Source organism: Catharus ustulatus, chromosome 4 (assembly GCF_009819885.2).
Source record: "Catharus ustulatus isolate bCatUst1 chromosome 4, bCatUst1.pri.v2, whole genome shotgun sequence".
NCBI lineage: Eukaryota > Metazoa > Chordata > Aves > Passeriformes > Turdidae > Catharus > Catharus ustulatus.
Genome location: NC_046224.1, coordinates 56,173,141 through 56,188,830, shown reverse-complemented (window position 1 = coordinate 56,188,830; position 15,690 = coordinate 56,173,141). Strand labels below are relative to the sequence as shown.

The 15,690-nt window shown below is 37.7% G+C and overlaps 1 protein-coding gene across 3 annotated transcripts in view; it reads left to right on the top strand.

Annotated features, from left to right (window-relative positions):
- PDZRN4 (PDZ domain containing ring finger 4) overlaps positions 1-15,690 on the top strand; it is a 232,071-nt gene that overhangs the window by 127,602 nt on the left and 88,779 nt on the right. The window contains exon 1 of one of the 3 annotated variants that reach the window (XM_033058934.2): positions 6,356-6,681. The exons of the other annotated variants lie outside the window; for them this stretch is intronic. Within the exon in view, the coding sequence (XP_032914825.1) occupies positions 6,613-6,681 (69 nt within the window). The 5' untranslated portion in view covers positions 6,356-6,612. Of the gene's footprint in view, positions 1-6,355; positions 6,682-15,690 lie in introns of those variants that run through there. 3 annotated transcript variants of the gene reach the window in all.

Sequence of the window (15,690 nt, the reverse complement as noted above, 5' to 3'; positions counted from 1 at the left end):
GAGAAACCGCACAAGACATGTTAATTACATTTGAGTGCTGGAGACTGCAAGGGTGGCCTCAGCAGAACTTGGATGGGTGTAACAACCCTCCATAATACATTCTTTGAAAAGCTCTGTAAAGTCTTAAAAGGCTTATTGAATTGATGCCCTTGCAAGACTAGTGTTACTTATTTTATAAGAATGTAAAAAAGAAGGGCTTTTCTAATGATGTAGGTATCAGATGAAAGAACAGAGCCAAGGAATTCCTCACCACTGCTCTTGTCCTCTGAACCAGTCTTTGCAACTTCAACACTTGAATTAATTTTGTACTGTGAGGTTCAGTTTCTTATTGAGGCTTTTCATTGATATTTGCTGTTGTTTGATCTGGGCCTGAACTTGGCATATTTCAGTTTCAAATGGTATTTATAAAAAAACCCTCAGATATAATCTTATATAATCTTCACCTGTTGGGAAAAATCCCTTTTTTTTTTTTCCTTTTAAACAGATGTAACTTGAAAACCTTTGAAACTGGTGAGGACAATAATCAAATGTACTTTTATAGATCTGTTTGAAGTTCAAAGTCATTATGTGATCATTAATGTTGTTGGACTCTATGTTGTATTAGCAGCTAACATTAGCTAAGAACCTTTCAGTTAAAGAGATATTCTAGCTTTTTGTGCAAGAACTGGTAAATTTGGAGCTTTAGAATTGAAATAGTAAAGGGGTCTTGTCGCCAACATTAGATTTCTGAAGAGGAAAATAATAAACACAGTCAAGCAAGGGGATGCATGGAGGGAAATCTCAGAGCTGTGCTATCTCTCATAGCTCCCAGAGTCAGTGAATTACAGGCTTCCTAGGCAGTGGACAGTTAGAGTGAACAGTTATCTGTTGTAAAGTTGTCTAATACCTTTTTGAACTCTTTTCTGCTTTTTGCTTCCTTTGAGGCTCAGTAATGCATGCCACTGTCAAATTTCTTGGAAAAAAAAATCCAGGCTTCCTTTTGTTGTTTTAAATGTATCATCTTATTATTTTGTTGGGTAATTTGAGAAGGAATGCATTCTGTATCAAGAGAATATGTATAATGATGGAAGATGCAGGGAAAGGGAACTATTATCTTCATAGATAATGCTTCATAGCTCTTCCAGTTTCTTTAAATGGTTTGAAGATGGAAAGACCAGGACTGCTGGCTGTATGAATCAAATATGGATATTTCTGTTGTTTGTGCAGTTGCTAGTTCCTGCTCCATCGTGAGTCTTTTGCTCAGGCAATTCAAGGAAACTATCCACAACTCCAAATCTATTTTCTTACTAGATATAACTATTTTAGAGACCATGACTCTGAATATTTTAGCAGTGTTCCCTAAGTGCATTATTTAATGTTTATTGACATGGGACTTCGCGTCTAAATTTATTTATAATCAGAGTTTTTTTCCCACAACTTTGTTCGTACACTGTAGGTTTGGCTATCCTGATTAATCCTTGTTTCCTTTAAATAATTTTAAGCTTATTTATGAGTAATTCTACTCTGTGTAATCCATAGGATTGAAGCTCTCTAGTGCAGTTAAGACCATCAGCCTGGTTTCACATGATGGTTGTAAAAAAGAGAAGTTGTGTGAGATGGTTTCCTTATAACTAACTAATGAGATAGAGAAAGTCAAGAGAAAGTCAAGGTCCTTCTAGAAGATGTCAACCAAGTTCTGACACCAACCTTTATGTATTCCTAAGGCCTTAAAGTTCAGTATTAGACATCATTTGGTTTTCTGCAACAGTTCCCTAATTATTATGGCAACAGTTTAGGGGTGATAAGGAAGTCACTCAGAATAAAAACCATGGGGAAAAAATATCCTAGACAACACACCAAGGAAGAAAAGAGAAAAAAGGTTTCTGAGCAGTCTGAAATTTGACTAGTGGATGTGGTAAGGGAATTGTACTTCTCCCAAAGAATTCTAACTGGCTCATTCCCATTGTATTGATAGATAAATGGGTTAAAACAGGGGGATATTTCTTTTTTTCCTGTCTAGAACAAAAAGAACAAGTACAACTTCAATTGTATGCAATTGTGGCAGAGAGGATTCCTGATGTGCTTGCTTTCCATTTCCCTTTAGACAGGTATTTGCATTTTTTACAAGGAATCCCATAAATCCCATAGGATCCTATAGATCCCATGTCAGTTGAATCATGGATGGGAAAAACAATCAATAGATGTCGATAGACTGGACTTGTGTAATATGATGTTATGGGTGCTCCCTGCCTTCCAGGAGGTATTTGAACCCAATGGAAAATTCCACTTATGGAGTCCATTTGATTTACAGTCAGGCAGGCCTAAATAGTCTTCAGAGAAATTACAGTCCTCCTGGGAAATACAGAACATAGAAATTCCATGTCCTGCCCCTTCTCTTGACACTTTTAATTTTGCTGTGACTTTGACCAGTGCATGAAATCTTTGTAGCTGTGGTAAAGGATATGGGATTAAACAAATATCTTTCCTAAATTAATGTTCCAGAGAGTATTGCAGAGAACATACACTCTTTTTACTTTGAGTAAGACTTTGATGTATCTTTTAGGGTTTGTGGTAAGATTTTCTAGTTTATTATATTTGCAAAAATCCAGTTTATTGAAGCCTAAGCCCATTTCAATTACTTTTTACTTGCATAGTTTGCACCTTCATTTAGCATGCTGGTTAATATATACATTATGTTATTTTAGAGTTCAAGCTGGCTAGCTTATATTCAAATTCTGAGTCTTTGGGTTATATTTACTGAAGATTTTTTAAGTTTTTCTCTGCAATCATAGGTCCGGAAGATTCCTTGTTTTTTGAATATGCAAACTGACTGATGCATAAGATCACCTGATTTCAGCATCTGAAAGAAAAGTATTTATGAAAAACATTAAATATCTCAATGGACTAAAAGATCTACCCAGAATGAGGTTAAACTTTATGAGTTCAAGCCTTTGTTCAGAACAGTGGGGATACGCAAACGCTTTTTCCAGCTCCATTTTTCTTATGATACTCCTGTTTTACAGCTATGCAGCCCTTAGACTATAAATTGTATTGCCATCTGTTCTGTGAGCCAGATTTCTGGGAATTCCTCAGAACTTATATAATAAATGCTGTGGGGTTGATGCATCAAGAGGACAGCATGAATTCAAGGGCTTGCAAAGAAAACTTGGAATTCCACATACGCTTCACTGAGTTTCACCACTGAGTTTGGACCAACAGTTTCACTATTCTCACTTAAAATAGATGTTATATTTTATTATATGTCTTTTAGCTGGGTGATAAAGTGAATATAAAAGAGTGAGTGGTCTTTAATTTGCAGTGTCATTGTCTTGAATTTTTTGCAATGATAGATTTTCAAGCATGGGTGTTTATAATTAGACATTGCTGTACCTCAATAAGGTAACTATATACCAAATGTAAGTCATCTCCTCCATACTTAAAATTAATTAGAGGACCTAAACAAGGGCACATTGTTTGAAAATGTTAACATTTTTTGTTGTAGCTCTCTTAAAATTAAACTGCACCTGTTTGCATTATTGATTGCTGGTTTGATTGTAAATTATTATTTAATTTTTATGGTATGATTAAATTGAAGGCAATAATCATTGATAACTCCACAATCTAGAAAAGCATTGAAGTATTGAAATATCTATGAATTACAATTAAAATTAGAATAACCTGATTATGTTTTTTGTAACTTTTTGATCTTTTTAGATTCAAAAAATTGGAGGGCAATAAAGATGAGGAAGAGGAAAAGAAAGAAATTGCTTTCTTACCAATGTCAAATTCAACTTGACTAAAGCACATCACATACTTCTTTTTAGCTAATAGTTCCACCAAGTTTTTTTTTGCCTTGAATGTCGTTCTGTGCTGCACAATGTTCAGTATTTTGACCACATGCAAGATCAAAGTTGCATATTTAGATGGAGTTCAGGTACCTGGAAGTACACCTTTGCTTTTCTAATAAATCTATTCAGCCCTTCAGGCTGTGCCCATAGTGGTTGGAGAAGTAGAAGACAGAACCTTTTTACTCTGTATGAGCAGAGGGCAGGAATTTGGTAAATTAATGGAGAAGCTTATGTTGTCTCCAGAGAAGTAAACAAAAACCAGAGAAAGGACAAAATAAAATAGGACACTGTGAGAGGAAACTGCTGAAAGCTTAACTGTAGTTTTCCATTGCTTATTTCATCTATTGTTTTTTGTTGTTTGTAATAATATGTCCTATTTCCCCTGATTTTTTAAGTACTAATTTTAAGAAATTATCAAGAATATAACAGGGTAAATAATGTTTCCTTTCAAGAATGTAGTTTAGCTTTCAAACTCTGTATGTGTCAGAGGAAGAAGTCGTGTCAGTGGAAGAAGAGAACACTTTCATCGAAAGATGGCATGGTTGTCGTTGCATGACTGTTGTCATGTTCATTGATCTGACTTTCTTAAGTTCAAAATTTACACATCTGAGAATCTTTCTGCACCTCACAATATAGAAACCTTCAAAGATTGAGTTGATGTTTGCTGCATGGGTTTAAACCTCTCAGCATGAACAGCATTTCATGTGAGTGTGGAGGAGTAGAACAGAGACTGATTCTTTCTAACAGTGATGATCCTGCCTCCATGGTTCATCTTTGAAATCCTTGGGCTTTGGAGGAAATTCATAACTAAACCTGCCTGCTTTGGTTCTTTCACCAAATGAAAGTTAATCTTACTGTTCTGTTTGAGAACTGTGCTGGAAGCTATGTGAAGAACTTGCTCTGTTAATGGTCATTATTTGATTCCTTCTGACTCTGCACATTTATTAAAGGAGATGAAATTTAATTAAGATTTAGTCTCAACCTATTTTTAATTTACCTAGAGATTCTAGCAAACTTTACTACTATGCAGAGTTTGCAGCAATAGTCTGTTTTTTCTTGTAGCTTTCTCTGCTTGGCTCTTATCCTGTCTATTAGGTAAAATTAGGGCCCAGAAAATCGGATTATTATATCCCAAGGGGCTGAACTGATAAGCAGCACATGATTGTTGATCTGCTTGCTACCCAGTGTTGCTGGTGTTTGAGATGCTGCTAGATGCAAAGCCAATTTTTTATCAATTAGTGCTCATTAGAATAATTTCCTGTTATTGATTTTAAATGTATTACAAAGCATTTTTAGGAAACCCAAAAAATAGTAGCTGTACATGATTTCTTAGTAAATGTAACTCTTTAGGGCCCAGTGTTAATTTTAACTAACTGGTTTCATTGGTTTCCAAGTACTATTTCTGCTTTGGATCCCGCCTACTATCCTCTCCAGATTAAACATGTTTTGAAACAAGCACTTGATATAGTCTTTATCAACAAAGTTGCTGAGAAAGTAAAGATTTTTTAAAAAGTAACATTTGCTTTTTCTATCTTGTTATGGTTTGGGCTTTTTATCTTGCATAACTACCATTGGATTACATGACGTACAATACAAGAATTAATGTCAGCCTTGAATTAAGGGTGATTTCCATTGCCCTTGATAATTAACATGTGGGTTTTGTTTAATTTTACACACACCTTTTCCTTAATACACACACTGAGATTTGGGGCACTATTAAAATCTAATTTACAAATTTTAAAATTGGATATAATGACATGTGAAAATAATAGCTTTGATAGCTGGGAGTCTGAGAGGGTGTATCTGTTGAGTTTCTGTGAAATTTGGCCTATAATTACTATTAATCTGTTATACATGCAAGAAACCTGAATGTGAGATTATTTGATAAACAGTAAAATGTGTGTCTGTATGTAAAAAGCACCAAGTCAGGCACGCCTGCATTTCCACATACCCTATATGTACATGATGAATCGTTATGGAATTATGTCTTTTATGATCACAGTGCAATTTTGACTAAATTTGGCAGTGTCAGTATTGAAACTATTAGTATATCCATCTGGGTTAATTTTCTCTCCTTCCTTATTTAGTTTAAATTTTTAGCAACATTAGCTCAGGTTTCACAAGCACTCTCCTAAAATGCTTTCAAGCACTCTCCTAAAATGCTTGCAAATATTTTAAATATATTCTGTGATCTCTGTTGCACAAGGTGGAGACCTAACGTAAGACTTGACTTGTGCTTTTCCCACCTCCATTAATGAATTAGTCTCACAATTACTGTAAAAATTGAGATGAGCGTGGGTGAAATGCATACAGCTTAGTCTCTAACCTTAATAAACAGAGTTGGTATTGACTCAAGTGAATTTTGTTTAACCACAGTACATTTGCTTCTTAATTAGTGAATATTCATCTGTCATCAGCAGCAGCTATGACACCCCTCCCTGCTAACACGTTCTGTCATAAATAATCAATGAGACGCTATTAATATTCATGAGTGGGAATCTGTGTAGTCATGTGCACTGATGCAGAGACAGGGGGAGTGTTGCCATGAACTGAGTCGAAACTCTGTGTGTGTATACGTGAGTGTAAGATAGTTAGGGAAAGGGAAGAAGAGCATGCTGCTACGCACTGCCCTGCCTTGTGCTGCCAGCTAACAGCGTGCCTGTGTGTCGGGGCTGGAGTGACTGATGAAAAACAGTAGACAAGTCTGGAGGGTGATTCCCCGTCAGTGCATTTGCCTTTCAGTGCTGGGGAAATTAGAGGCTTTGCTCTTGTGTTGCTTATTAGGATGGGCTGCAATCTGTGCACTTTTCAGAAGAGAGAGGAACACTACAAACTGCTCTATGAAGTTTCACAGGTGAGTGCAGAGGATATTACTAGCATCTCCAGAGTAAAATGTATGTGCTTTACAGACAGTGAGTAGAGATGCTTTTGTTTTGCCTTGCCTTTTTTCTTTCCTTTGCAAAATTGCTGGTGAAATTGTTTGGGGGGAGGTTGGTAATTATTAGTATTTTGGGTGCCTGTGTTTTCTGCTTGTATGCCACTCCCCCTTCAGATGACTTCCTGTGGGATTCTTTTAACATTTTTGTGCATCTTCTGCCAAGATGTCAGTCATATAGCAGCAGTCTCATTGAACCATATCAGTGATGTTTTAAGGGAGCCCTTGGCATGGGTAATAAGACTGATTTCAGATAAATTGCACTGCTACCTCTGAAAGCCTTATGTCTGTGATCTTAGGTATTCTTAAGTTAAGGAACAAAGTTTTAATGGCATGTCTGTGCTGGCTGAGAAGCATGTTAAATTTTCAGATTCATTAATTAAAATTGAAATAATTCTGAAACATGTTGTCACCTTTAAACAGGTACTGAGTACAACAGGGTTCCATGGGTGAGATGTGCTGCTTGTTCATTCATTGTGTGTGTGTTATTTCTGTACAGTACTAGACAAAGATCATAATCCCATTTAAGTATTTTGGTGTCTCTTTCAGCATCCTAACAGTGTAGTGCATAGCAGAGTAGCAGTCTGCTGCTGTTGTGTTCCCAGCTCCCTCAGAATAAGATGAGAAAAGATGAAACAAGTACTACCCCATAATAGCCCATAATTTTTGCTCAGATCCTATTGAATCAGTATTTGATTTGCAGCTTTTTGTTTGGTTGTTTTTTTTTTTTTCCTCTTGGCATAGCAGACTCACACATACTAAAGTTTAGTGCCTTTCAGCATCTGTTCTCTTCCTCTCTATAATTTGTTCTGGCTTTGACACATTGCCATTGATAGACGCTGAACACTGGCAGTTTTGGACTGCACTGCTGCTGACAGGCAGTGCAGGGGAGAAAAAACAGCTTATAATGTTGGTGGTCTATTGGCGCAGCAGCAGCTAAGTGCCCAGTGCCTACTGGTTCCCTCCAAGTTCCTCCTGACGTGATTCATTTCACAGTGGGCTAATTACAAAGTGGATTCTCTACACATGAAGCAGCCTCCTCAGTTGTGGTGTTAATGCACATTTTCATGGTAATGTGATCAGAGCCTCATTAGCCAGTTTCCAGAATGATCCTCTGCATTAATTAAATATAAAAATGACTCTTTTTATCACCATAGAGAGGAAGAAGAAGATTAACATTGTTAATTACTACTGGGGGCCATACCTCTGCATCATTTTTTTACCACAGAGCCAGCAAATGTATTCAATCCTAAATGAGTGTCCGTTTGCAGGTAACATGCCCACTGCCTTGCCTGGTGAAGATGGTCTCTAGGTGGAACACTTCCCTTTAGTTCAATATTTAGTCGTAATCCCATCATCGTTTTTTCTTACAGCAATAGCTCAGAGGAAAGCGTAGCAGCAGCACATTTCCCTCTCTTCTCTTTCCCTCTCCCCATCTCTGGATTGCCAAACTGATCTGAAAGTGTAAAATGGAGTAGAGTAGGTCAATGTCTGCATTTCTGTGCCAGGGAATAAGAAATGCAGGTTCTGCTGTGAAAGGAATTAGACATTTCTTAAAGGGCTGCATGTGTGTATGGGTAAAAGACTGTGTCTGGTTTAGAGTAAATGAATTTTCAAAATATTCCTTGCAGTAACGTTGCATGGCAGTAAATGTGATTGAAATTATCAGCAAACCCAAAGGTGGGTTTTTAAGAGATTTGAGAGAAATTCTTCTCTCTATCTGTTATCTTCTCTGCTATTAAGTTGGAGTGTCTGTGGATGTGAGCAACCAAGGTGCAAAATTAACTAATGCTTTCACTTTTTACTCTGGTGCTTGCCAGATAAAGTGTTATCCCTGGGAGGATCTCAGGGAGGTTCCTTGGGGAGTTGAAATGCAGTGAGCCTGGTGCTGCATCTTGTGCTGTTAGGGAAATGTCACTGATAAGGTGCAGAAGGAGAGCAGAGAAATGACTTAGTGTGCTCGCTGCCAGATCCTGTGTTCATCTGTAAACTCATCCCTATCTTTGTTTCAGTGTGTGCAGGTCAGAGCCCAAAGGATACTGAGCATATTTTTAACCAGGTGCTGCAGTAAAGATCAGGCAGTCTCACACCATAACTGCTTCCGTGTACAATTCTGATTTGCTGCTGGGAGGGGGGAGCAGCAGTAGAATATGATAAATTAAATTAAGCCAAGACAGGCATTACTACTTGATTTGCAAATCCCTTTTTAACTCTCCAGTCCTGTAATTCCTATACCACAGGCTTGGCTCTTTCATCTATGTGATTTCTGGAGAGCTTGGGACAAGTTAGCCTGTCAGGGACATGAATTGACTGAGGATGAGCTGTGGCTCACTAGCATATGTGGATCAGATAGATTAATTTAAATTCATATAAGAAAGCAAACCTAGCCTCATCTGCCACCTTTCCCATGCTAGGCTACCTGATACTGTGGGTGGTCTGTGCACACATATACTTAGAGATATAGTAAACAAAGGAAAGCATGTTTGCAGAGGAAAACCATGCAAATCTTGCAGTCGGGCAGGTTTTCTGTGACTGTTTTTAGTGAGGTCAGATTCAGCATCCCAGAGATTTTTGTTGTAAAGCTGCTGGAAATCATTAGAATATGTACAATTTCTCACTCTTCCCACCATTCCTTTACTCCAGACTTGTCTTTTGCTGAGGTAGCAGTTCAGAGACTATGGGGGGCCATCTCCAGAAGCATCATTTGCTTGTGTGATGGATATGTTTATTTAGATAACTGTGTTTTGCACGTGCAGACTAGGATCAAAATAAAAAGTCAAATAGTCATATTTTAAGAATGAAAGCTTTTGAGATACCACTATGCATTGGTGAAGGATCCTCATGCCTCTGAGTGCCTCTTCACCAACCCTCAGCATGGCTCAGGTTTATTTCTTGGCTTCACTGGGGGAAGGTATCAGACACACTACCCCCCTCAAATCTCCTCCATATGCCTACCAGTGCAGAAATGAAAGATGTCTCAATTTGAAATTTATGGCCCTACATGCTACTTCATGGAGCACTTTAATATTATTTCCTGTGTGCTGTATAAGCAGGATTGAGCTAATGAGTGTGCATCCAGGAAGTCTATGTCAAGTCACTTAGAGAGGGTGGGATCTGGTATATGCTCATGTCCATTAAGAGAAGACCTCGGCCATTCTCAACTGATTTTTTTCTTCTACTGCAGGGGCTAAAGAAGCAAGTTTAAGTCATTTGTTAAAAGCATGGTGAGGACTCTTCCCATTTAGCAGGAAGGATAAGAGAAAAATGGCTAGGATTGAAGGGAATCAGCAGTAATCCTCAGTAGCCTTGTTTGAGACTCAAGAAAATGCAGGTTTTCTTCAGAATATTGTGGTTGTCATATAACCATTTCTGTTTGTTTGAACTTTTGTGTTTTCAAAATGTGCATTTAACCGTGAGAAAAAGAGGGGAAAGCTGAAGGGAGACCACTGCTTTTAGAGGTAAACCAAAGAATGGTGCAAATTTCTATTTCGAGTTACATGTTAAGAAGCAGATCTAGCTCAGGTGAGCATAGAATTGAAAGGGAGAAAGGAGAAAAACCAGAAAGGAAAAGAGAGGCTATCTCAGATGCTTACAAAGTCAGTGGTGGAGCTGGGATTAAAACTAGAAGGTGGCACATTTATGTTTTATATTTGGCCTGAGATAATAGTAGAGCTTGCTCACAGCATTTTTACATCCTCTGAAGACTGATTGTGCCATTTGCTTCTCATGTTGGTTTCCATAATTACCATAAAACTCAAACTTTTACCAGTTTAGAGTTTTGATTTTATGTTCATTTTGATATCCCTTGGGCTACTTGAAGTACTAAGTTCTAGTGGTAGATCTCTTCAAAATCAAAGCTGCTCACAAGAGAGACATCAAGCCTGCCTGCTGAAACAGCAGAGACACTTCTGCGAGTTCCAGGAGATGCTGCTTGTAGCTAGCATTGGAATATGGAAGACTGGGGGCTAAGCAATATTCCTTTGCACTGGGACTTGCCTTCTCTGGTCTTGATGAAGTTTGAGTTTGTTCCAAAGATTAGTTGAGTAACTAGATGATGTGATACTGATTTTCCTCTTGAACCAACCTTCAGCCACTAATATTCTCTTTTGGTGCTTATGTCATGTGAGGTGGTTGCATGACGAGTCCTCAGTGTGGTGGTTGCCATTAGTTCTCATTCTTTTATGTAGATACCTGCCACAACTTTTGTGTACCTTTGTTTGCTATATATCAATGCCATCTCCAAATGCCCCTCATGAATTTCACCAGCTATGGGAAAGTACTAGCTTGTGTTGCATCAGCACAAACACATTTTCGGTTTATATCAAAGCTCTCTTTTTATTAGAAATTCTGTAGCAGCACACTTTTCCCTCTGGTGAGCATGAAAGGAAAAAACCCTGAATTTAATTGTCTGGAAATTAGCTGAATTATCTGACTTCAATTAAATCAGTAGCAAAAAGTAGATCTGGTTTGATCTTACTGCATTTCCTTTCTTTTTCCTCTTGCTGCTCTAAAATTTTTAGACAAACAAGTGATAACCCCCTGATTCTTATTTTTTTCTAAGTAGCTGTTCTGAATACTCATTTCTCTGTTAGAAAAGTTAAAAATAAGTCGGCAAACTTGCAGGAGTACTTTTCAGTTTAGCTGAACAATTTTAGAGATTGGCTTTTGTACTTCCCCTCAAAAAGATACTGTCTCATATTAGTAATGTATGATTAAAATGTAATCAAGTAAAGCTTGTCATATATTTCTAGCCATGTCCTAAGAACTTTCTTGGCATTTTTTTAAAGAACTTTGCTGAGCTGAAAAGACTGAAAAAGGAGTTCAAAAATTAGACTTCTTTTATAGATAAGACATTATCTTTGTGGTTAGCAGGTGCAGCATTCCTGGTTCTTCTGTTTCCTTGATTACTACTTCACACCAATAATTAAGCAGCATGAAACAATAGAAATTAAATCATAGAAATAATCCCATTGCCATAATGTTCCTGCAGGCTCAAGAAGGGACAGCAGTGTCATGACATTGCTAACAACTTGTTCCTGCTAGAGGAGCTCACTTTCCCTTGCTGGATACTGTGCCACAGATGTAGGGAGCATTGGCTGCCAGCACTGACTGTCCCCAGAGCCCTTGGCACCCACTCCTCAGCTCTGAGCTTTGAGCCACCACATGCCAATTCCTTAAAAGAGAAGAGACATCTTTCAGGCCACCTCTTGTTTGACTTTAGCTCTGTTTGGGTGGGAGGGCTCCTTGAGGGGTCCTGGAGGATTGGGATTTGGGCATGGGAACACACAGTCTGCCTGAAATAACCAGCTCTGGCTGTGTGGTTGGAGAGTGGCTGCAGAGAAGGCATCCATGCACACAATTACACATGCAAGGAAGTTGTCTTCTGGTTCTCTGAAAACCTAAACCTGTTAGCAGGAATTTTTTTTGATCATTCTTTTGAACATGACACCTGAATTACATGCCAAGTATGTAAGTATTATTTTTTTATCTCAAACCAACAAGTGATAAAACACTTACATGTTTTCTGGTAAAATCCAGGAAATTCTGAAGCGTTTCCACTGACTTCACTGGGGCCTGGCTTTCATTTTCTGTCCTTGTTTACTGTCTGGTAAAAAGGCATATAGTTCCTGTGCATACCTCAAGAGGAAAGATAAAGAAGGAGTCATCCTGAGATAAGAAAGCAGACAATAGTATGTGAGATAAGAATTCAAGGGATGGGTACAACACAGGCAGCTATAAAAAAGCCATACTGAGATTGTATCTGTAATCTGCAGGGATATTCTGTGATTCTACAATTTGATATGTAATACCATGAAAATTTTAAAAAGTAAATGGTTCAGGTACTGAATACAGTGACTTTCTCTCTCATTTTACTGTTTGTTCCTTGCATCTTGAATTTAACAACGGGGATTAAGGATTCTTCTAATGATCAGATTTCTATACATTTTTATGGAACCATCCTTTTTTGAGGCTTGCTTCCTGATGTGATTTGGTGTGGATATAATCCTTAGGCCTACAGTAAAATGTATCTTTGTGTGAGTTCTATACATTAATGATGTGATGAAGCAGAAATTGCTACCTTGAGCATTCTGTCAAAAAAGAAGCATATTTTTGAGGTTCAGTATTTTTGTTTTGAAGACATTAAATGTCAGCCAAACACTCCACCATGTATATGGGGTTAACTGACAGTAGACTGTTTCACCAGTTTTCTCTCAGGATCTGAGAGTTTAATGGAGATGTATACAGCAGGGCTTGGTGGTAACTAGCAGTATTCCACCCCTAGGGATTTGTTGAGGTCTTATAAAAATAATTTTTAAAAAATACTGAAAAATTCTTGGATCTTTGGCTTAAGACTATTTATCTTCAGATTACGTTTGACATGTCATTTTAAATGGCATGTGCTTTTTTTAATAGTATTTGCTTTTCTGTCAATCCTCCAACTTTGAACCCACTGGCTAATTTCAATCACAAAGGCTTTTCTCATTTTAGTGTAATGCAAAGTAGTTTGATGATACTCTTAAGTAGATTTTTTTTTCCAAGTGCAGGAAGATTTCCAAGTTTGCTAACATCACCTCAAAATATCAAGGCATGGAAGAATTTAGGAATTTTCGTGCTGATTACTCTTGAGACACTTCCTTTGTGGTTGCAGTGAAGATAGTTACTTTTCTATTTCTTGTGTAATAAACTTGTCTTTTTTTTTACTTTGCTCAATAACTGTAACAAAAATGAATCTATTAAGAGAGGATATTGAATCAGATACTGTTCAAAGGTATCTATAATATTATTATAACAAATAGTGGGTCAGAAAGAGAATTTTAAAAATACTTGTATGCCATTTCTAGGACTGGACCCAGAAATGGAATTGCAGTGTCTTTATGTGATGCATTGTCAAGTCTCTTCTATAATTGCTTGTATTTTAGCTTAAAATACTGATGTGGGGAGGCAGAGAACAGGGTGACTATTTGGCCATTTCTGCATAGTAGGATGACCCTCACTGTTGTGAGTTTTTATTGTTTAACTTTGAGGAAGTTAGGACATTTTACCTATTCTTCTCTCAGGTGGAAAAAGTAATACATTCTTTTCTTCTCCAGTGTGAAGGTTGAGGTTGTTTGGTTTTTTTATATATTTAACTGAAATAAAACCAAACCCTGATAATCATCAAAGTGCAGCAAAACAAACATTAATTTATTTGCATTGTCATCTGATTTTTTACAGTAATGGTTATTCTGTATAGGTTTTGGCCATGATGTCCTATGAAACAACATAAGCACAGTGGAACAAGTAATCTTCTAAACTACTACATGACAATAGAATTCCTGTGCTTCAGGTATATTGATGTCAGAGTTGAACCTGAGAGGATTCAATCTGCAAAAAGTCTACAAGTATCTTTAATTTGTCTAGCTAAACTTGGTTTTTGGGTTCTTCACCCAGCTGGAGAATTCTTTCTTTTTTGTTTCATATGTTTCAGTATTTGGGGGCGGGGGGAGTGGGAAGGGATGGGAGGAGGTGCTGTTTGTTCGGGGCTTTTTTCCTACCCCCTGGAATCATGGAGCTAGGAAAAATTGATATTCTTCTTCCATTTGATATTCTTCTGCATATCTAGGGTTGGCAGCATTGCTTGAGAGGTGAGGCTGAGACCCAGCCACGCAGTATTGGCAGTGGTGCATGGCCCTGAGGAGGAGGGTATGGCTTGGCTCTGGACTGTCAGGACTTGCCCAGGGACATCAGTGCCAACAGCAGCCAGCCATGGCTGTTTGAGCACACCTCAGACCAGGCTGTTTCTGGGAGGATCTGCAGACATGCCTGCAGGGACCATCCTGCTTGCAGCTTCTGTGCCCGTGTGCATCAAACTGGGGGAGCTCCTGGGAAAGAGCCACAAACCTGTTCCATGTTCAGTTGCTCTGTAATGTCAGAAATACCCACTGCAGTGCCAGAGCCTGTGTCCTGAGGACCACAGGGAACATGGGATTGGGTGAACTTGACTATATCTTTATGAGGACTGAACAACTGAAATAATCAAAGAAAATTATTCTTTTTGGTTACCTGTAATATAACAGAGCAATTGACTGAGCTATGTTATATGTTTGATTGTATTTGTAATGTGCTTTTTGCATATTACAGTGATGAATTTGCAGGGAAAGCTGCTCAGGGAACAATCATTATTCAGTTCTTTGACTTCCTCATGGCTAGAATGTGAAATATTCAGATTCCTTATGATATCCAGGGTTATAGGAACTGCCAGCTCAAAATAAATTTTAATGGAAGAAAAGGTTGATTATCAGTTAAAGTTCAGCATTTGGAATGCATTCTCAGAAGTCAGGGTTGCTAAACGTGGGGAAGACATATTTCATTGCAGTATAGTTTTCACTTGAATTTGTCACGTAGTCTACTATTACAGTTGGGAAAGACAGAGACACATAAGTTTATAAATGAGGAATAGTGTGAGTGTGGGTGGTATCTACATTGTTTCTCACTAAGGAATAAAATTCCATCAAAATCAAAATGCTTAATTCAAAAAAATTTAGATATTTCATCAAATATGGACTTACAGAAAAAACATGGGGAAAAAATTACTAGAAATGCCTGGATGTTATTTATATATCATCATAATTGAAGATTTAGGATGATTAACATTTGAAACTTATTCAATAGTTTGTGAGGGTGTTATTTCATGTAGTATGAAATTTGGAAGCCAAAAGTGAGTCAAGTTCTCCTTTATCTAAAATTTTTTTGCTCTTTCCAGAGTTAGGTGTACTGTTAGAGAAATCTGAGAACTTCTTTTAATGTGTAATTTCTATTCTCTCTGGATTTCCCATTCTGAAATATGTGACTTGCTGGGGGAAACTCCTGTCTATGTGCAATTGTATTTACCAGCATACATTTGTCGAGATTTGTTTGAAAGCAGTCTGTCTTGTGGGAGAGGAGGGA